General features: G+C 36.1%; 1 protein-coding gene across 1 annotated transcript in view; it reads left to right on the top strand.

Annotated features, from left to right (window-relative positions):
- Positions 1-21997, top strand: part of RSF1 (remodeling and spacing factor 1) — a 170445-nt gene that overhangs the window by 28772 nt on the left and 119676 nt on the right. Inside the window, exon 2 of the mRNA XM_061204104.1 lies at positions 17818-17909. Within this exon, the coding sequence (XP_061060087.1) occupies positions 17818-17909 (92 nt within the window). The remainder of the gene's footprint in view (positions 1-17817; positions 17910-21997) is intronic.

Consider the following 21997-nt stretch of genomic DNA (forward strand, 5'->3'; position numbering starts at 1 on the left):
GAGAAGGGAGCCTAATGAGGCTGCAATCCTCACTCAGTTGAGGAGGCACAGATTGGATTTTGGAGAGACTTAGGCAGCTAGAAGTTGCATGGGCAGTTTCTGAAAAGATAGGAACTATGCAAACAAAAGAACTCCAGAAATGTTTATAGGGGCCATGTTGAATCTTTGCTGAATACTAGGTCATGAATGCATAAAGTAAAATGCTATAAGGCTAGGCAGTGAACATCCAGGGAACTACTAGCAGTACATTTACCAAATTTATGCAGGAGACATTTAATTCTGACCAGAGTGAAGGGTCTTTTGGAGCACCCAAGGCATTCAGTGGAGAACCCACTGGATTTGTCATGTAGTAAAGACAGGAAAGTCCTCAGAGGGATCAAATGGATCTGTAAATAAATGCCTGCCAAAACAAATCCCAACTCTCTGTGGAGTGATTGCAAATACTCAAAAACAGTAGTGTGACTTTGATATTTTCCAGCATCTAAGCAGAAATCACTAGACATTGCAAGAAACACGTCCAGGGTAACCTATAACCAGTAGAAAAGTCAACCCAAAGAAACAGATTAGAAATGATGGAGGTGATGGAGCTAGCAGACAGGGATGTTAAAAATAGCTATTATAGGGACTTCCCTGGTGGCACAGTGGTTAAGAATCCGCCTGCCAATGCAAGGGACACAGGCTCGAGCCCCGGTCTGGGAAGATCCCACATGCCGTGGAGCAACTAAGCCCATGCGCCACAACTACTGAGCCTGTGCTCTAGAGCTCGTGAGCCATGACTACTGAGCCCACGAGCCACAACTACTGAAGCCTACGTGCCTAGAGCCCATGCTCCGCAACAAGAGAAGCCACTGCAATGAGAGGCCCGCGTGCAGCAACAAAGACCCAACACAGCCAAAAATAAATAAATAAATTTATTTTAAAAATAGCTATTATAATTAATAAGTGTATTTAAAGAAGAATATGAACATAATGGCTAGAGAAATGGAAGATGTAAACAAGAACCAAATGGAACTTCTATTGCTGAACAAAAGGGGTATCTGAAATAAAAAGTTAACTGAACAGATTTAACAGCAGATTGGACAGTGCAGAAGAACAGACCAGTAAACTTGAAGAAACAGCAGAAGATTTAAACTTAAAGTAGAGAAATAGAACTGAAACTAGTCAGTGGCTCATTGGTCTGTGGGACAATACCAAGTTGGCTCAACAAAGTGTATTTGACATCCTAGAAGAAGGATGGAACCAAAAATATTGTAAGAAATAATGGGTCAAAATTTTCCAAATTTGATGAAAATTCTGAATTCACAAGGTCCAATAATCTCAACAAACCCAAAGCAGGGCAGACCCCCACAAAAATACCGTGATATAACCAGTTCCTAAAAACCAGTGATAAAAAAGAGTATTTTGAAGGCAGCCAAAGAAAAAGACATTATGCACAGAGAAACAATGAGGATTTCTTGTCAGAAAGTATGCAAACTAGGAGATGATGGAACACTTTTAAAGTACTGAATAAAAAAAAAAAATTGTCAACGTATAGTTACATATTCAGGAAAATATCCTTTGAAAACAAGGGTGAAATAGAAACCGTTTCAGAGAAATAAAACCAGAGAATTTATTACTAGCTAGTTGAAATATACAATAAGAAACATCTTAAGATGGAAGGAAAATGGATCAGATGAAAGCTTGGATCTAGACAAAGAGATGATGAGTGCAAGAAATGATAAATATGTTTGAATATAAAATACATTTTCCCTAATTTTAAACATCTTAAAAGATAATTGGCTGTTTAAAGCAAAAATCATAATTTATGGTAAGTTTTACAACATATGTAGAAGTAAAATGTATCACATCCATAGTATTAAGGATGAGAGCAGGGAAATAGAAGTACTACGGTGTTGTAAGGGTAACAAGTGTTCACATTTTTGTGAAGTGAGAGAATATCATTGATGGTACACTGTATAGAGTTAAAGATGTATATTGTAAAACCTAGAGCAACCACTAAATATTAAAGTAAAGAAGTATGCCTAGTTAGCCAATAGTAGATATAAAATGAGATGCTAGAGTGTGCCCAGTTAATCCAAAAGAACACAGGAAAAGATAGAAGAAAGGAACAAAGAAATGGTGGAATATACAGAATATAAATGGTAAGATTGTAGATTTAAATCCAATTATATCAATAATTGCATTAAATATAAATGGTTTTAACCAGGGTTTGGCAAGTTTCTTTAAAAAGCCAGATATTAAGAATATTTTAGGCTTTGTGATCAGTACAGTGTCTCTTGAAACTGTTCAGTTCTGCCAGTGTAGCATGAATGAAAGTAACCATAGATATTACATAAATTTATAAGTATGGCTGTGCTCCACTAAAACTTTCTTTATATAGACACTAAAATTTGAATTTCATGTAATTGTCATGTGTGCAAAATACTGTTTTTCCTTTTATTTATTTATTTATTTTACCCCCAACCCTTAGAAAATGTAAAACCATTCTTAGTTCACGAGCTGTACACTAGCCACCTGTGGTATTTTAGTTAAAATTAAAGTTAAATAAAAGAGATTGTCAGAGTGGATAAGAAAAGCAAGACCCAACTATATGCTACAAAAATCCACTTTAATTAGAAAGTTATAGGTGAAAAATAAAAGGATAGAAAATGCTCTACTGTGCAAAACTAATCATAAGAAAGCTGGAATAGCTATACTAATATCAGAAAATGGAAACTTCAGAGCAAGGAGTTTAATGCTACAGGAGTCAGTTTATCAGGGAGATGTGATGATTCTGACGGTGTCTTTTCCCCCAGTAACAGCTTTAAAATATGTGAAGCAAAAATTGACAGAACTGAAAGATACATACACAATCTAAAATTATAATTGGAAATTTTAGCACTCCTCCTGGTAATTGATAGTGCAACTAGATAGAATATAGGACATGAACAATGTTATCAACAAACTGGATGTTACTGACATTTCTAGAACACTACCCAGCATGGTAGAAGATACATTCTTTTGAAATGACCCACTATACCTCAGATGTTAGTGAGGATGTGTATCAACTGGAACTCTTATACAATAAGGGTGGGAAGATTAAATAGTGCAACCACTTTGGCAAAATGTTTGGGAGTTTCTTATTAAGTTAAACCTACATATACTCTACAGCCTATCAGTTTCCACTACTATCTGCCCAAGAGAAATAAAAATATATGTCCACACAGAGACTTGTACACAAATGTTCATAGCAGCTTTACTTGTAATAGCCCCAAACTGGAAATAAGCCGAATGTTCATCAGATGATTGGATGAACAATATATTCATATAATGGGATACTACTTATAGTAAAAAAGGAGTGGACTGCTAATATATGCAGAACGTGAGTGAATGTCAAAAACATTATGCTGAGCTAAAAAAGCCAGACAAAATGAGTACATACTATATGATTCCATTTATGTGAAATGCTAGAAAAGACAGTTCTTAGTGACAGAAAGCAGATCAGTGGTTGCCTCAGGTTAAAAGTGGGGTCACTGTCTAGGAAGAGGGTCACAAGGCAACCATTTGTTTAGTCATAGTCTCTTCTGGTTTCTTCTTTTTTTTGTTTGTTTTTTGCTTATCTTAGTTTCTTCTCTTGTCACATTAGGAAACTTAATCATTCATAAAGGCAAGTTTATGGTTGGCAACTTGTAAATTGATAAGCATGGGTATAGTTGATTGCTTGGTATAAAGGCACATTGCCAAAGTGGATAGTCTATTTTACATGTTTCCTTTAAAGGTTTTAGAAACTTATCTGTTTTTCTGTCTGCTTCTTTAAGTATGAGCAAGAAACGTATATTATTGTTTATTCATTTGCTAATCAATCAGTTGCTTGGGTTATGAGTTCATGTTTATGAATAAATTACTTTAAAATTTTATTTTATTGAAGTATAGTTGACTTACAATGTTGTGTTAATTTCTGCTGTACAGCAGTAATTCAGTTATACATATATATATATATATATATATACATTCTTTTCCATGTTATTTTCCTTTATGGTTTATCAGAGGATATTGAATGTAGTTCCCTGTGCTGTTCAGTATGACCTTGTTGTTTATCCATTCTATATGTAATAGTTTGCATCTGCTAATCCCAAACTCCCAATCCATCCCTCCCCCACCCTCTGCTTGGCAACCACAAGTCTGTTCTCTATGTCAGTGAGTCTGTTTCTCTTTCGTAGCTAAGTTCATTTGTGTCATATTTTAGATTCCACATATAAGTGATATAATATGGTATTTGTCTTTCTCTTTCTGACTTACTTCACTTAGTATGATAATCTCTAGGTCTACTCATGTTGCTGCAAATGGCATTATTTCATTCTTTTTTATGGCTGAGTAGTATTCCATTGTATATATGTAGTACATCTTCTTTATTCATCTGTCAATGGACATTTAGGCTGTTTCTACGTCTTGGTTATTGTATCAGTAAATAGTGCTACTGTGAACATTGGGGTGCATATACCTTTTTGAATTATAGTTTTGCCTGGGTATATGCCCAGGAGTGGGATTGCTGGATTATATACTAACTCTATTTTTAGTTTTTTGAAGAACCTCCGTACTGTTTTCCACAGTGGCTGTACCAATTAACATTCCCACCAACAGTGTAGGAGGGTTCCCTTTTCTCCACACCCTCTCCAGCATTTATTATTTGTAGACTTTTTTTTTTAAATTAATTAATTAATTTATTTTTGGCTGTGTTGGGTCTTCGTTTCTGTGCGAGGGCTTTCTCCAGTTGCGGCAAGCGGGGGCCACTCTTCATCGCGGTGTGCGGGCCTCTCACTATCGCGGCCTCTCTTGTTGCGGAGCACAGGCTCCAGATGCGCAGGCTCAATAGTTGTGGCTCACGGGCCTAGTTGCTCCACGGCATGTGGGATCCTCCCAGGCCAGGGCTCGAACACGCATCCCCCGCATTAGCAGGCAGACTCCCAACCACTGCGCCACCAGGGAAGCCCTGTAGACTTTTTAATGATGACCATTCTGACTGGTGTGAGGTGGTACCTCATTGTAGTTTTTGATTAGCATTTCTCTAATAAAATTGATTTTTTTAAAGGCCACATCATCTATTCATTCAATAAGTGCTTATTGAATGTATGGTATGCGCTAGGCACTGTCCTAGGTGCTGAAGATAAAGGCCTATTTAATGTGGGATAGAGGTGATCAGACAGGCATTTATGATGCAGTGTGATGTATAAGCAGAATCATTTTGGAATATCCAGCAGGGGCACTTAATCCTGATAAGATAAAAGAGTAATCAAAGAATGGATAAAAGAATGATTTCCTAAGGAGTGACAATGAAACAACTCTGAGGATGAATAGAGGTGGGTTGATGATAGAGGGAGCTGCACATGCTAAGGTACAAAGGCTAGAAACAGCATGGAATGTTTGGGTATTCCATGACGTTGAATATGGTGGATTTGTTGAGCCATTAAACCAAAACTAGCAACTCATTAGTCTGGACTTCTAGAGAAGTCTATATGAGAAAAAGTAACCCATTATATTTGTGAAGCCACTCTGGTAAGGTTTTCTATTACTTGAACATATCCATAACCAGTAGAGTGAGACAACATATTTAAGTTGAAATGAAGGGATGGATGAGATGTCTTAGGAACAAAAGAAATGAAATCCTAAAATAGAACCAGCTTTCAAGGAAAGGGCAGAAGTGGGCCTGCAAATGAATCCAAAACAGGGCAAAGAAATAAGAGGAGAAATCAGAAAAGTGGTGTCACAGGATGGCCAGGTTTCAAAAATGAAGTTGTGGTCACTGCTGTCATATGCTGCCAAATTAAGACAAAGACTAAAGCATCCATTTAATTTAACTAATGGAAGTCAGATTGTGGTGGGTTTGGAGCAAATGGGACAGGTGAGAAAATGGAAACTGAGTGCATAGAACTTTTTTCAGAAGGGTAGAGGAGGAGTGTGTGTTAGCTAGAGGCGACTTTATCATACTATTAGTATGACCGCCCCAAGTTGATTTTTCTTTTTGATTCCTTTTTTTTTTTTTAATATTTATTTATTTATTTAGGCTGTACCAGGTCTTAGTTGTGGCACGTGGGACCTTCCTTGCAGCATGTTTAGTTGCAGCATGCGGGCTCTTAGTTGCAGCATGCGGGCTCTTAGTTGTAGTATGCAGGCTTCTTAGTTGCAGCCTGTGGACTTCTTAGCTGCAGCATGCAGACTCTTAGTTGTGACATACATGTGGGATCTAGTTTCCTGACTAGGGATCGAACCCGGGCCCCCTACATTGGGAGCGCCGATTCTTACCCACTGGACCACCAGGGAAGTACCCCCCCTCCCAAGTTGATTTTTCAAAAGAAATCTTCGCAAGTCCTTTACTCTTACTTGAATTGTTGTTTGAGGCCAGCAGCAAAATCCGTTGAAAGTCATATATAAATGAAAATACTCATAAATATCACATTTTGTGGCTTTTCAAGGGACCCCAGTCTTAGTAAACCATTCCTTCTAGGAACATTTTTTTTTTCTTTAAAGTGTAGAGCTTAAGCCAACAGTTGGTGTACTTTCAGTTAGATTCTTATGGACATAAGAACTGAGGATTGAGATAATGATGCTTCTTCGCCAACAATGAAGAGTAAGGGGTGGGGATGTTAGTTTTTCAGCATAACTGAACAATCTCAATGGAACACATTAAGATCTCGACTATCCTGAACCTGTAGGAGAAAGGGTTCTTTAAACTGGGATATTTGTATGTCTTTTGGGTTGTCTCTAAACTCTTTGAACATATTTACAGAAATTGTTATGTTTACATTTTCTTAGGATGGCCATAGCTTTCATTCAAAATTAAGAGGTTGTCTTATGTTGGATTCCCCAGGCAGTAGACCCTGAGACAGAAATGTGAGTGCAAATAGTTTATTTGGAAACTGATGCCAGGAAACACTGACAAGGGCAGGGGAAGTGATACTGGAAAGGGGAAAAAAAGCCAATATGGGATGTGTTTTCAAGTATGTTACTTTATAGGCTACTGGGACTAAATCCTCTGTTGAGCTGAAAGACAGTGTAGATTATACCTCAGATTCATCCCAGCAAAGAGGTTAAGGAGCTCTGTCAGTTATTGGTTTAGGGATGCCCTCAGGAATGCTTAACTCCCCTGCCCTGTAGTCAGAAAAAACCCTCATGTGAAGACTTGCACATGCTTGCAGGTTGGGTTGTACTGGAATCATAAGTGCTGAGGGGATAAAGGTGAGGTGCTGCCAGCATCTGCTACAGAGGTAACAAAAAAATACAATTTTATTTCTTGGTTAATTGAAAATGTTTTAAAATTGTTTAATTGACTGGAAATTCTGTGACATTAAACAATTATTAGTTTTTAGGTGGTAATATTATTATTATGCTTAATTTTAAAGAGTCCTCATTCCTTAGAGATACACAGTGAAATATTTGTGGATGAAATCATGGTATCTGGAATTTGCTTTAAAATAACACGTTAGGGTGGATCAAGGTGGTATGAATGGTTAAATAACCCATATAAGACTGCCAGAAAACATGCCCTGTTGTCTTTTTCTTTAAATTGTATCAGTAGTTATCAAATGTTAATAAGAACAGATCAGCTCCTTTAGAAATCTTCAGGCAGAACCTGTTTTTTATTGACTGTGTTTTGCTGATGTTTCAGTTGAACATACTTAAATCACTAGTATTTTATTCAGACAACCTGGTTTGCTTATTAATAATTTTTAATAGTCAGTTGGCTGGCCCCTGAATAAGGTGTCAGCATTTGCTTTAAATAAGACATGATCACCATCTGGTGGTGAATAACAGTAACTTTGGTTTGTATATTGCTTTATGGTTTATAAAGTGTTTTCATGTACATTTTCTCATTTATTGAAATAACTGTAGAAGTTACAGTGAATTCATTTGTTATGCTTTCTGCCAAGATTTTAGGAAACTGTAAGATGACATAATATGTTTCTTACATAGTTATCTCCGCTTGTCAAATGAATGTTGGTTGAAAGAAAAGCATGATCACTTGTTAGCAAGGAATAAAGATGACATAAATTTCATAAAGAAATAGAGTTATTTTTTTTTAATTTATTTATCTTATTTATTTTATTTTTGGCTGCATCGGGTCTTCCTTGCAGCACACGGGCCTTCTCTAGTTGCAGTGAGCAGGGGCTACTCTTCGTTGTGATGTGTGGGCTTCTCATTGTGGTGGCTTCTCTTGTTGTGGAGCACGGGCTCTAGGGCACGCAGGCTCAGTAGTTGTGGCTCATGGGCTCAGTAGTTGTGGCACACGGGCTTACTTGCTCTGCGGTATGTGGGATCTTCCCGGACCAGGGCTCGAACCTGTGTCCCCTGCATTGGCAGGCGGATTCTTAACCACTACGCCGCCAGGGAAGTCCCAAGAAATAGAGTTCTTTTAATTTAAGTTCATAGATCTGCAGAATGGTCTTTAAAAGAAACAGCAAACTGATTTCCTAACACCTAAAATCATGGTATTGAATCATAAAGGCATCTTTTAGTGTGCTTTTAAGTTTTTAAATACTACGGAACATACATGATGGGGATAGAAATCTGGCACTTTATAGAGGTCTGGTGTTAGGAAATCACTATATAGGTATTTATTTAATTAAACTTGTGGACTTCATTATTGACTCCTGTATACAAATGTCCATGGGAGCATTCACATCTTCCATCCCTTCCCCCAAAAGGGAGAGAAAAGGGGAAATAAAACCCTGCCAATAAGTTGTCTTGGGTTAGTGATGTCACCCAAGTGATAGTGACAGTGACCCAAGTGGTTAGTAAGTTCACTTGGGTTAGTGAACTGAAATTCTAAAGCCACTTTTGCCATCTTTTTCATCTCATCTCCCTCATCACTTTCCTACATACTATTCAGATAATTTTTCTTTCACACCTAAAGGAACTTTCTTTTTTTCTAGCTGTCTGAGAACTTTTAAAATTTCCTCACTCCATCTCTCCCTGTTGCTTTCTTTCTCCTTTATTTTCTTGTCCCTATTCTAGTTCATCAAATAGTTGAATGAACCAGGAACTGTGCTTGGTGGAGGGACTACAACAATGAAAAAGGCAGATAGATCTGACCCTTACCTTCTTGGAGCTTACATCTAAGGGTGGCAAAGAGGAAGAAGAGGAGATAGATGATAGGTAATTACAAAGTGAGACTGTAAAGGTAGTTAAGACTATATGATGTCAAAGAGCCTACCTTTATTTTCTTTCTCTTTCCCTGTTTTATACTTAGTTCTTACTCTCTCTTAATTATCAGCATTGGGGATAAATTTAAAACAATTTTTTAGCTACTGTGCTTGATTTTCTGCTTTATTTAAATATTAAAATTGTAACATAATTTTTCCCATTATTGTGTTTAACATTATGGATAAAATCAATTCTTGTAGGGTAGCAAGGCATTTTGCATCTTGGCTTTGGTTTCAGTGGATACAGCCTCTTTCGCAGGTTGAGCATTGTCTAAAGATAGTGCTTTACATTTTGAGTAACAATGCTTGCTTTTGAATTCTAAAGCACAGTGTTTCTCAACCTTTTTTTTTTTTTCTTTTTCCCATGATCACACTCCTAAAGAGAAAACTTTAATTTAAAATTAATTTCTCCCTAGCAAGAGAATTTAAATACTAAGGAGTAAGATTTTGTCAGATAGGGTTAAGTTGCTGAGAACCGTAAACCATATCTGAGATTTTTTGCCCTCCTCAAGGATCAGTTTTTGCCCTCTTGTGTGCGGTATTGCTTCCACGGAGAATATATACTGTAGTGGACTTTACTTTTATAATTGTAAATTTTCCAGAAAGCAATTTGGAAGTGAAGTGACTGTTTCAAAACTTTTAACTATAAAAACAGATAGGAAAACAGCAACAGCAGTCATGGTTGCACAACTTTGTGAATGTAATTAATGCCACTGAATTGTACACTTAAAATGGTTAAGATGACAAATTTTATGTTATTTGTATTTTACCACAATTTAAACATTAATCATATAACATACCAAAACCCATTGATTTGTATACTTTAGAAGGATGAAGTGTATGGTATGTAAATTACTTTTCAATAAAGCTGTTGAAAAAAGAAAGAATGGATTGGGAGGAGTAGTAGTAGTCTTTCTGTTGTTACAGAAAGCTGGATTACATTTTAGAAATGGTTAATGCCTCAGTGCATAGGCAGGAGCAACCCAAGGTAAAAGATAAAAACCCAGATACTGAGCTATGCAGAAAGGGTGGCTTGATTCATAAGTTAGGTCTTCTGAACTATTCCTCCATTCATTTGATACTTTAAGAAACATTAGAAAGAGCCTTGGATTGGAAGGCCAGAGGTCTGAGATCTTGCTTGGGCTCTCTTCGACCTTGAGCAATTGACATCACATCTTAGTTGCTAAGTTTTCTAGTTTATCAGAGAGTGTGCTTTCAGTTCAAAAATGCTAAATCCTATGATGACTGCTGTGTTATTCTAAGGCAAATAAATACCTGCCTCAATACTTAGACTTGGACATTGAATATTAGAGCTGGAAGACTTTAGATCATCTGGTACAACTCCATTTATGGATGAGAAAATTGAGGTTTGCACCTCTTTCTCTTGACTCTTTCTAGTGCTTTTCATAATATACATGTAACGCAGTTTTAAAGAATACCTAGTTGAAATATTAAGTGCAGGCTTTTAAGTGCAATATGAACATTTGAAATGATGAAGAGTGTGAGAAATAAGACATGGTACACATAAATTTATTTAACTTTATTATTAAATGTCTGTGTATATGTTGCCTTTCTAAATCATGACTAATCAAGCAAAAAGTCGTGGTTTCTGCTTTTAAAAATGAACAAATCAATAGGAATCACATAGAAGACAGATATATATAGTAGTTACTTTCTCAGATTAAGATTGGTGAAGGTGCTTGTTAGAAAATATTTTAGAAATTTTGAAATTTTCTAGATTTTGCAGTTTTCCTTGAGGGTACTTCTCTAAATCTCCACTGCTCACCTTAGTCCAAGCCATCATTCTCTCTTGCCTGAAGTATGGCACTAGCCTCCTAGTTAGTCTAGTCGTATTCCCCACTTATACAAAATTAGAAAGTTGTATAATGAAGTTTCACATGCTCATCACCTAGGTTCAGTGAAATTTTGTAATTTTGTTTCATCTGTAACTCCACCTGTCCTCTGCTGCTTAGGTTATTATGAAGCAGATCCTAGACACAGAATGATCTTTTAAAAACTTAGATCAGGAAACTTTCCTAAATTCCTCCCTTGATTTCTCATTACACTCAAAACATAATCAGAACTCTTTACACGGACCTCAAGGCTTTATAAGATATGACCTTTGCTTACTTCTTCAGTGGCATCTTTTACCATTTTCTCTTTCCTGACACACTGGAAGCTTTTAGCTGCCTCAGGTCTTCTCTACAGGCATTTCCTTGTGCCTGGCATGTTCTTCCCTTCCTTGGCTTGGTTGGCTGCTGCTTTTCATTCTTTTTTTTATTAGAGAGCCTTTCGCTGATGGTTTTATCCTGTATAAAAATGTTTACCTAAAATGTTAGCAGTTGGTGCATTTAGGTGAAGGGTGTACTAGTCTTTCAACCTTTCACTAGATTTAAAATTATTGGAGGAAAAGATCCCTCCTCTTCCTTAAATACTATGATATCATTATTTCTTTCTTTTAAAATTTGTTTTGGGTCTCTCTTTCCTTCCTTCCCTACCCATCCCCCCACCCCCCATGATTATTAAATTGAGTAGAGAGAAAAGAGAGAAAGGAAATAGAATTATCTGATTAGAGTTGGAGGCCTATGTTATTGGAAGCCATTGCCTCAAGTACCTCAGATTCCCTCTGCCAGGATGCTGTTTGTCAAGTACATATAAGGAAAGAGTAACCCTTTAAAGACTGACTGATGTGAGGGTGGCTCACATCATCTTACCTAGAGGTCTTTCCTCCCCATAAACATCTACCTTCTCCTTCAGGAAGAGGTGCTGAATGCTGGTTATTAGAGCCTCCAGCCATACTGATGTTTATAGTAGTACACTGATTACTTTCTTTGTAGCAGAGTTGTTTTCACGGCTTTGGTTCTGAAATAATCTGAGCCATGTTTGGTGTGTTTCTTTACCTATATGGGAATAGCAGTATGATTCTAAATGAAACCCAAAACCTAAATGGAGCATTAGAAACCTCTTGGTTTGCCTGCTTACATAACACCTATTCTTGGATTTTTTTTTTCCATTATGGTAATAATGGAAAGTTGAGCTTAGTGATTTATATTAACTTACCTGGCATCTCGCATCTGTAAACTATAGCTTTTCAGATAATGACCTAAGTTATAGTTCATAGTCTTGAGCCTTTTTTTTTTTTTTTGCTTTTCTGAAAACTTAAGATGATTGATTAAATGAACTTTTTGCCAATAAGGTATATAAAAACATAATAGTTATTTCAAGGATCAAGTGGACTGTGGGACCAGTGTCATTATGGTTAAAACTGTGCTCCCCCAACAGAGTTTGTAGAAACTGGCAGTAAGTAAAAGCTTTTTGTAAGCTTATACTTAAATCCCTGTATCTGAAATCAGTGTTCTTTTATCAATGGCCTACATAAAATCAACTGTTTTGTGATTCTAAGTGTATCTCTGCTTACAACCATAGAGGAAGTTTAAGTAAAAGACTTCATTGAGAAATGAGAGGAATTATGTCATTTAGTTATTATGAGCAGCTGTAAATTTCTACCATTAAAAAAGCAGAATTGTACGTAATAAAACTAGAATTGCAGAAGCAGCAACATTCTTAAGGCTTGGTGCTGGAAAGATGCTTAGAAAAATGTAAAACTATAGAACATCTTTGGGTGATTGGATCAGTAATACATTCTGGGATCCTACCACTTACTGCTGTTTCATACCTGCATCATTTTGGCAGGCCCTTCATGAATTCACACAGCACCTGACCTTTTCTTCTGCTTCAGAGTCTTTCACCTTCTTGAGGCCTTTTGAAAGAAACGGGTCTGTTAAAGGTTATATACCAAATCTGTCATGTGAAAAGGTAGAGATCTTGGTTCAATTGGGACAAGACCTGTAATTTTCAGAATGACATGAAGTTGGTTAATAGATAATTCTTAGAAGGAAGTTAATAATTACCTAATGTTCTCAAAATGAAATTATTTAGGAAATGTTCCAGGTGATAAATAAGTGAATTTATAGATCGTCAGTGCGTGTCATAGAAAATGATCATGTGTTTTAAAAATATGATTGATATTTTATAGCTGCACTGCCCCAGACCCTAGCCACTTGCCACATGTGGCTGTTTAAGTTAATTAAAAATTAGTAAAATTAAAAGTCTAGTTCCTTAGTTTTATTGGCCACATATCAAGTGCTAAATAGTCACATGTAGCTAATGGCTACTGTTTTGAAAAGTGCAGATATAGACAGCACTGTTTTAGAGAATGCAAAGTATGGGAATTGTAATATTTTCAATTTAACTTTTCTATTGAAGTTTTTATCTGTTTCTTATTGACTGGCAAAATATTAAGAGCTACAAGTGTCCATAAGGTTATTAGCCTGTCAGTTCTATTTGTAACAAAAAAAATAAGTAAATTGGATGTTAACTAGACATATTGTGGTGATCATTTTGCAGTATTTACAAATATCAAGTCATTATGTTGTACACCTGAAACTAAATATAGTGTTATATGTCAGTTGTATCACCAAAAAAAAAAAATTAAGTATATTGTTAGTAAATTGTGGGTTCTAAATTTTAGTTTTAAATGTGCTAGCTGTATGTGATCCAGTACAGTAGCCAGTAGCCATATGTGGCTCTTGAGCACTTGAAATATGGCTAGGGTGAATTGAGATATGCTGTAAGGGTAAAATGATATGTTTTGAATACTAAGTATCACCCAAAAAGTGTACAATGGATGAAGACGGTCAAAAGGTACAAACTTTCAGTTATAAAGGGAGGTAATATACAGAATGGTGACTACGGTTAATAATAGTGTACTGCATATTTGAAGGTTGCTAATCAAGGAGATCTTAAAAGTTCTCATAAGAAAAAAAATTTGTAACTATGTATGGTGGTGGGTGTTAACTAGACTTATTGTGGCGATCATTTTGCAGTGTATACAAATATTAAATCATCATGTTGTACACCTGAAAGTAATACTGTCATAGGTCAATGATGTATAATTTTAATTGAGGTATAAATTTTAAAAATAAGTAAAATGTCTAAAAAATATAAAAGTCTGAAATTTTAAATGCTGATAGTATGTTTGAAATAACATTGAGATATATAGTGCTAAATAACATAAATTGTTAAAATTAATTTTGACCTTTTTTTTTTACTTTTATGAATGAACTACTAGAAAATTTGAAATTATATGGCTCATTTTATATTTTTATTGGATAGTACTGTGTAAGAGCCAGTGCTCTAATAAGGAAATCTACTTCTACATGCCTAAATCAAGAATGACTATATTTGCAAAGTGGGATGAAAAACATATTTATTGCCTATATTTACTTTTGTCCTCTTGGATTTTTAAAAATAGTACCAATTGCATCAAAACTTTTTGTGATTTCATTTGTCTGTGATGTGGAGGATATGCATAAAACACAGGTGCAGAGCTTTTACCTAACTGATAAATGAGTGATACAGATAATATGAATACTGTGGCCATTCCAAGGACAAAGATGTTGCTGGAATCATTGGAAAGCTATCTCAGAGACTTTTAGGGCTTTTATTGACCAGACATTAAAAGATGAATATGATTCAAGTGGCAGAAAACAGTAAACTGGAGCGCTTGAATAAAAGCCCAGATAGGTTGTAGACTGGGTGTGCTTAGTGGATAGTGAACAGGCCAGAATGACTTGAATCAAGCATTTCAGTGCAGGAGTAAGAGGGAAGGATTGGAGAGTTAGGTTGAAACTGAATATTGGGACTCTTTGGCTAGGGTAAGAAATCTAGATGAGTTTATATAAGTATTTAGGAGCCATCAAAGATATTTATGAACTGGGAAGTGACATGAAAGCAATATTTTTTTTTTTAAAGATTGGTTTGGTTACAGGAGAGTATCCATACCTGTTTTGAGAGAAGTGAGAAGGTGCAATGATATCATAGAGAAATTGGGGGAGATAGGGAGCAGGTTTGAGATGTAGGAAGGTAGAATCATTAAGACTACTGTGTTTGGGGAAAAGGAAAAAGGAGAAATTGAAAGTGACCTTGGTTCCCCAAATGTTGTGACAGAAGTGAAAATAAAGGTATTTTAGCTTTGTATAATGTTTTCTTTTTTTATTATTATTAATTTATATATTTTTGGCTGCATTGGGTCTTTGTTGCTATGCGTGGGCTTTCTCTAGTTGCGGCGAGCAGGGGCTACTCTTTGTTGTGGTGTGCAGGGTTCTCATTGCGGTGGCTTTTCTTGTTGTGGAGCAGGGGCTCTAGGCACGTGGGCTCAGTAGTTGTGGCTTGTGGGCTCTAGAGCGCAGGCTCAGTAGTTGTGGCGCATGGGCTTAGTTGCTCTGCAGCATGTGGGATCTTCCTGGACCAGGGCTCGAACCCGTGTCCCCTGCATTGGCAGGTGGATTCTTAACCACTGCGCCACCAGGGAAGCCCTGTATAATGTTTTCTGTTTTTAAAACTGTAAGATAGCCAGTTCAACCCTTTATTACAGACGAGGAATTTGAGAGTCATTGTTTAAAGAACTTGACCAGAATCACGGTCTCCTTGTCTTAAGTAGTAGAGCTGAGAATTGAGCCCAGGTCTTTTTCTTCCTGATGTATTGTCATTGGCATCTACTCAGTTGCCTACGTCAGTGCCTCAGTTTTTCTTGATGCTTTCACTTTGCTCAGTCAGTCAGTCCCTAAGTTTTATTATTTGTTTCCTAAACATAACTCAAATCTCCCCACTTCTCTTGGTACCACCTCTGCCTTAGTTCAGGTTACTCCCATCTTTCTGGATTGATATTTTTTTGAATTTATATCTAGTCTCTACCCTGCACACCACCTCCTAAAACAAATAAGCAAATAAAAGCTGTTTTCCTACAGTTCAGTTTTTGAGATCTTTCTAAATTATAGAGCACTCTCTTGCTTAAACTTTTTAATAAAATGTAAACTTTGTAGCCTGTTCTTATAAGATTCTTCATGATCATACCCCTTTTCTGAGTGCTCCCAGTTCCATGCTCACTTTGTTTTTCAGCCTTTTGTATCTGCTGTTACTTTCATAAGCAGTGTCCTTTCCCCCTTTTCTCCACTCCACCCTCAATCCCATGTATTCTGGTCTTGGCTTAGTTTAATTGTCTGTTTACTCATCTGTAATCATCCCTCCCGTGCTTCTTTCCTTTACCTCCAACTCACCCACCATTTACCGTCCCCCTCCCCGCCCCAGAGAAGACTCCCCTAAGTAGGCTCATTAAAGGTAGAGGCTATTTCTTGCTTACTAATAGTGGGCCCACAGAAATTTGTTGAATAGTGAAATGTTTTTATGCTTCAGGGTCATTTCAAGTTAGAAGTGGCTTTAGTGGAGAGTAAAGAATCTGAATGAATGAATAAAAAAAATTAGTCCATCACTTCCCAACCTGTACTTCAGAGCACTTGTATACTACAAGGTATTGTGTGTTTCACAGAAAAAGATTCCATGATCAAATATATTAGGGAATGCTGCAGATTATATCCAAGATAGGGATATAAGACTATTTATATAAGACTAATCAATTAAGGCTTCAGGAAGCTCTGTGGTAAAAATATATTTTCCTAATGTATTTGATTATGGAAACTTTTTAGATAGTATAAATGTAATTTCTCTTAGGTTACTAGCAGTATTTAGTATTTGGGAAATGCTAAATGTGTGTGTCCTTTATTTCCCTCAGGTCTAATTAATACAGTTATACCATATAATCAGATGATGCCCAAGGGATGTTTGGAGGAACTCTGGTTGTTTACAGTTGGAAGAGAAAACTTGAGGGAAGATACAGCTGTCTTCAAATATTTGAAGGTTCCAATAAAAGAGGGATTGAAAGTATTTTCTTTGAAACTAGAGAATAAGAGCAAGAAACAGGGGAGGAAGGTGTAGGGAGGCAGATTTTTTACTTTGTATAAGGGTAACTTTCTAATAATTAGAATTTTGGAAGGTTAAGTAAATTTTCTGTCCCTGTAGGTTGTCAAGCAGAGATTTATAGGGATGCTGTAGAGGAGTTTAGCACATTAGATAACGGATAGATCAGAAGAGTAGTTTTCTTCAACAGCTTGAAAACCAATTAGACTCTATTTCTGAGATATCTGTCAATTTGGAATTTATATTCGTTGATTCCTTTCTAATTCTGTGAATCTGTGTCTTGGTCTGCAATCTCAGTCAAGAAACCAAATATGTGGTATGAGAAACACAGTAGAAATTTTAGTTGTATAGTTAAGTGCTTTTACTTTATGGTATTTTTTATAGACTTTATTTTTTAGAGCAGTGTTAGATTCACAAAAAAATTGAGCACAAAGTATAGAGAGTTCACATATACCCTCTTCCTCCGCACTTGTGCAACCTCTCTCACTGTCCACATCCCACACTACTATGGTACATTTGTTGAAATTGATGAACCTACATTGACACATTATTATCACCCAAAAGTCTATAGTTTACATTTGAGTTCACTCTTAATTGTTGATGTTTTGAAAGAAAACATGAATATTCTTGTTCATGTTTAAAAAAGTAGTTTTCAGTTATTTCTTGCCCTAGTTTAGTCTTTTCTGATTCAGAGTTCTAAAAGATAACTAAATCAACATCTATTTTGAAAAAGTATTCAGCATTGGAGAAAGTTCTTTTTTTATGATCCTAAATGTTTACAAATGTTTTATTTTTCTGGCTAACAGTATTTTTTCTTCCTTTTAAGTACCTAAAGAATTGGTGGAGCTCCATTTGAAGTTGATGAGGAAGATTGGCAAATCTGTTACAGCCGATAGATGGGAAAAATATTTGATCAAGGTAAATATTTGTAAATCACCTTCTCTATATTCTATCTAGCATAAATCGATGTTATGTTTCATAATATGCTCTGATTTTTAAAATGGTCTCCTAAAAGTTGCAAAATATGACTCAGAAATCTATATGATTACTACTGGTATGTGATTCTTTTTTGCAGCTACTAAGCAATAGTCTAGAGTCCCAAAGGTAGATTTCAGAGGTGTTATCTTTTGTACCAAACACTGTGCTCAGGACTTTTCATGTTTTCTCTCAGTTTCTTTCATGATTTCTTAAAATTGTCCTGATCAACTCAATTAAGATACAGATAAGGGCCAACAGAGTTGTCATTTTTCTTTGAGATCACATAGTATGTGTAGACAGAGCCAAAATTTGTCTTTTACTTAAAAAGTAAAATGTCCAAAGACCTTTAGGTCAGTATGGAAGGCTTCTAAGTTAACAATAGGCCAAACCTATCCTTAATGAGAACGACCTGGGTAATCAGAAAATGATTGCTTTAGGATAAACCCTATTAAGGGCACGACCATTCAGGAAAAATTGTCTGGATGGAATTGCATCCGAACTTTTGAGATCGGGGGTGATATTTTGAACTCTAACATACTAGAATATTAGGTTATATTTTTAGGCGATTGAAAAACTGTAATTTTCTTATTGTCTTTTTAAAAATGTATGTTTATGTATACATGTATTTTCATATCTGCTTTTGCAGGGGTGTGTATATGATTGTAGAGTGCTATGAAAAGAGGAACCATCAGGGAACAAGAGTTGTTTGTTCTTATCATAAAAAATCACATGTGCTGTTCCAGTTATCTTTGCTGCGTAACACACCACTCTAAATTAAGTGACATAAAACAATAATCATTTTAATCAGCTCAGTGACTCTCTGGGTTGGGAATTTGGAAAGGTCACTTTCACTGTACTCTGTTGGTTGAAGCAACCACAGTTCTCCCCAGATTCAGGGAGAGGAGGCATAGACCTGAATGCTCAGCAAGTGGTAGGAGTGTCTTAACTTTTGAAAAGCCCAATATGAGATATATTTCAATATTTTTGCACAATTGAAGCCCTGGAAAGTTGGCTCAGCATTTCAAAAATCTGATGCTGTGTGATTTTCTAAAAGCCTTGATTAACTAATATTTAATTAAATCTCTGAACTATATTAAACTGTGGATAATAAATGAGCAAATTTTTAACTGTTTAAAGTCCTTTTAAAAATACCAGTGGGGCGAGGGGTGGATACCAGTGAAGTTGCTGCTTTGCCTTTAACAAAGTATTTATTAACAATCTAGGTCTGGAGCTTAAAAAGAGATGCTGGAATTTCAAGACAGTAGTTTTTAACATAACATTTTAAAGGGTGTAGTTGTTTGTAAATCTGTTTATTAAAGTGGGTTTGTTTGTTTTTTATATGTTCTGAGAACTGAGGTAGAAATATCTTGTATACTAATCTCAACTCTACTGTTAACAAAATTTGGGTCCATGGATAATCTGCTTTTGCCCCCTTGTATCTCAGTTTCTTTATAAAATGTGAGAATTGAGACAAGATGATTTTATAAACCCCTTCAGTTTTATGGTCATAACTACAGGTTCTAGCTCAATGTTTTTGAATTGAGATACATTCACATAACATAGAATTTGCCCTTTGAAAGTGTACAATTCAGTGTTTTTAGTATATTCACAAGGTTGTGCAACCGTCACCAGTATCCAAACCAGAACATCTTCATCGCCCCCAGAAGAAACCTCATACCCATTAGCAATTACTTCCCCTTTCCCCCAGTCCCCCAGTCCTTAGCAAACACTGATCTGTTTTCTGACTCTATGGATTTGCCTATTATGGAGGTTTCATATAAATGGAATCACAATTTGTAGCCTTTGTGTCTGGCTTCTTTCACTTAGCATAATATTTTCAAGGTTCATCTGTGTTGTAGCATGTATCAGAACTTTGTTCGTTTTTATGCTTGAATAATATTCCCTTGTATGGATAATATTACATTTTATTTATCTGCTTATCAGTTTATGATATTTGCCTTGTTTCCACCTTTTGGCTATTACAAATAGTACTGCTATGAACATTTGTGTACAGATTTTTGGGTAGACAGGTGATTCAATTTTTTGAGTATATATCTAGGGTAGAATTGCTGGGTTATATGGTAATTCTTTGTTTAACTTTTTGAGGAACTGCCAGACTGTTTCCAAAACAGCTCCAACGTTTTATATTTCCCCTAGGAACCTATGAGGGTTCCAACTTTTCCACATCCCACCTTACCAACACTTATTATTGACTGATTGATTTTAGCCCTCCCAATGGGGATGAAGTACTATCTCATTATGGTTTTGATTTGCATTTTCCTTATGATTAAAGGATGTTGAACCTTCTTCTCATGGGCTTGTTGGACTTTGTGTGTATCTTCTTTGGAAAAATGTCTGTTCACATCCTTGTCCATTTTTTAATTGGTTGTCTTCTTGTTTTTGAGTTTTTAAAGTTTTTTATATATTCTGCATACTAGACCCTTACCCAGATATATGGTTTGCAAATATTTTCTCCCATTATGTGTGTTGTCTTTTCAGTTTCTGTGTAATATCTTTTTATGCATAGAAGTTTTCATTTTGATTAAGTCCAATATTTTTCTAATGTGGCTAGTGCTTTGGTGTCATATATAAGAAACCATTGCCCAAGCCAGGTCATGAAGATGTAATCCTATATTTTGTTTTAAGAGTTTGTAGTTTTAGTTCTTAAATTTAGATCTATAACCCATTTAATTTTTGAATATACTCTGAGATAGGAGTCCAACTATATTCTTTGCACATAGATATCCGTTTGTTCTATTACCATTTGTAAAAAAAAATTATTCTTTCCCCCACTGGATTGCCTTGACATCCTTGTAGAAAGTCAATTGACCATAAATGTGAGAGTTTATTTCTGAAGTTTTCATTCTGTTGACTTAACATGTTGTTATTTATGCTAGTACCATATAGTCTTTTTTTTTTTTTTTTTTTTTTTTATAAATTTATTTATTTTATTTATTTAATTTTGTCTGCTTTGGGTCTTCATTGCTGCGCGCGGGCTTTCTCTAGTTGCGGCGAGCGGGGGCTACTCTTTGTTGCGGTGCGCGGGCTTCTCATTGCGGTGACTTCTCTTGTTGCGGAGCACGGGCTCTAGGCGTGCAGTCTTCAGTAATTGTGGCACATGGGCTCAGTAGTTGTGGCTCGCGGCTCTAGAGCGCAGGCTCAGTAGTTGTGGCGCACGGGCTTAGTTGCTCCGTGGCATGTGGGATCTTCCCGGACCAGGGATCGAACCCGAGTCCCCTGAATTGGCAGGCAGATTCTTAACCACTGCGCCACCAGGGAAGCCCACCATATAGTCTTGATTACTGCAGCTTTGTGGTAAATTTTGAAATAGTTCATCTTTTCCAAAATTGTTTTGGCTGTTCTGCATCACTTTCATTTCCTTACGAGTTTGAGGATCAGCTTATCAGTATCTGCAAAAATGCCAGTTAGGATTTGCATAGGGATTGTATATAATCTATAGATAAATTTGGGGAGTATTGGCTTCTTAACAGTAGTAAATTTTCTGATCCATGAAAATAGGATGTCTTTCAAAATATGTAGGTCTTTAATTCCTTTCAAAAATGTTTTGTAGTTTTCTGACTCCGGTCTTATACTTTTGTTCAATTTATTCCTTAGTATTTTGCTGTTTTTGATGGTATTGTAAATGGAATTTTCTTAATTTCATTTTCATGTCATTCATTGCTATTGTGTAGTAATATGACTAATGATTGTATGTTGATCTTGTATGTTGCAACTTTGCCAAACTCATTATTAGCTCAAATAGCTTTTTTTGTGAATTCTTAAGATTTTCTACGTACAAGATTATGTCATCTGCAAACATAGATAGGTTTACTTCCCCCTTTTCCATTTGGATACCCTTTATTTCTTTTTCTTGCATAATTGCTCTACTGGAACCTCTGGTACACTGTTGAATAGAAATGGTGAGAGCAGACATCCTTGTCATGTTCCTGATCCTAGGGGGAAAGTTTTCAGCCTTTCAACTTTTAGTATGGTGTTATTTGAGGGTTTTTCATTGATGTCCTTTATCA

The sequence above is a fragment of the Eubalaena glacialis genome, chromosome 10 (assembly GCF_028564815.1).
Source record: "Eubalaena glacialis isolate mEubGla1 chromosome 10, mEubGla1.1.hap2.+ XY, whole genome shotgun sequence".
Taxonomy (NCBI): Eukaryota; Metazoa; Chordata; class Mammalia; order Artiodactyla; family Balaenidae; genus Eubalaena; species Eubalaena glacialis.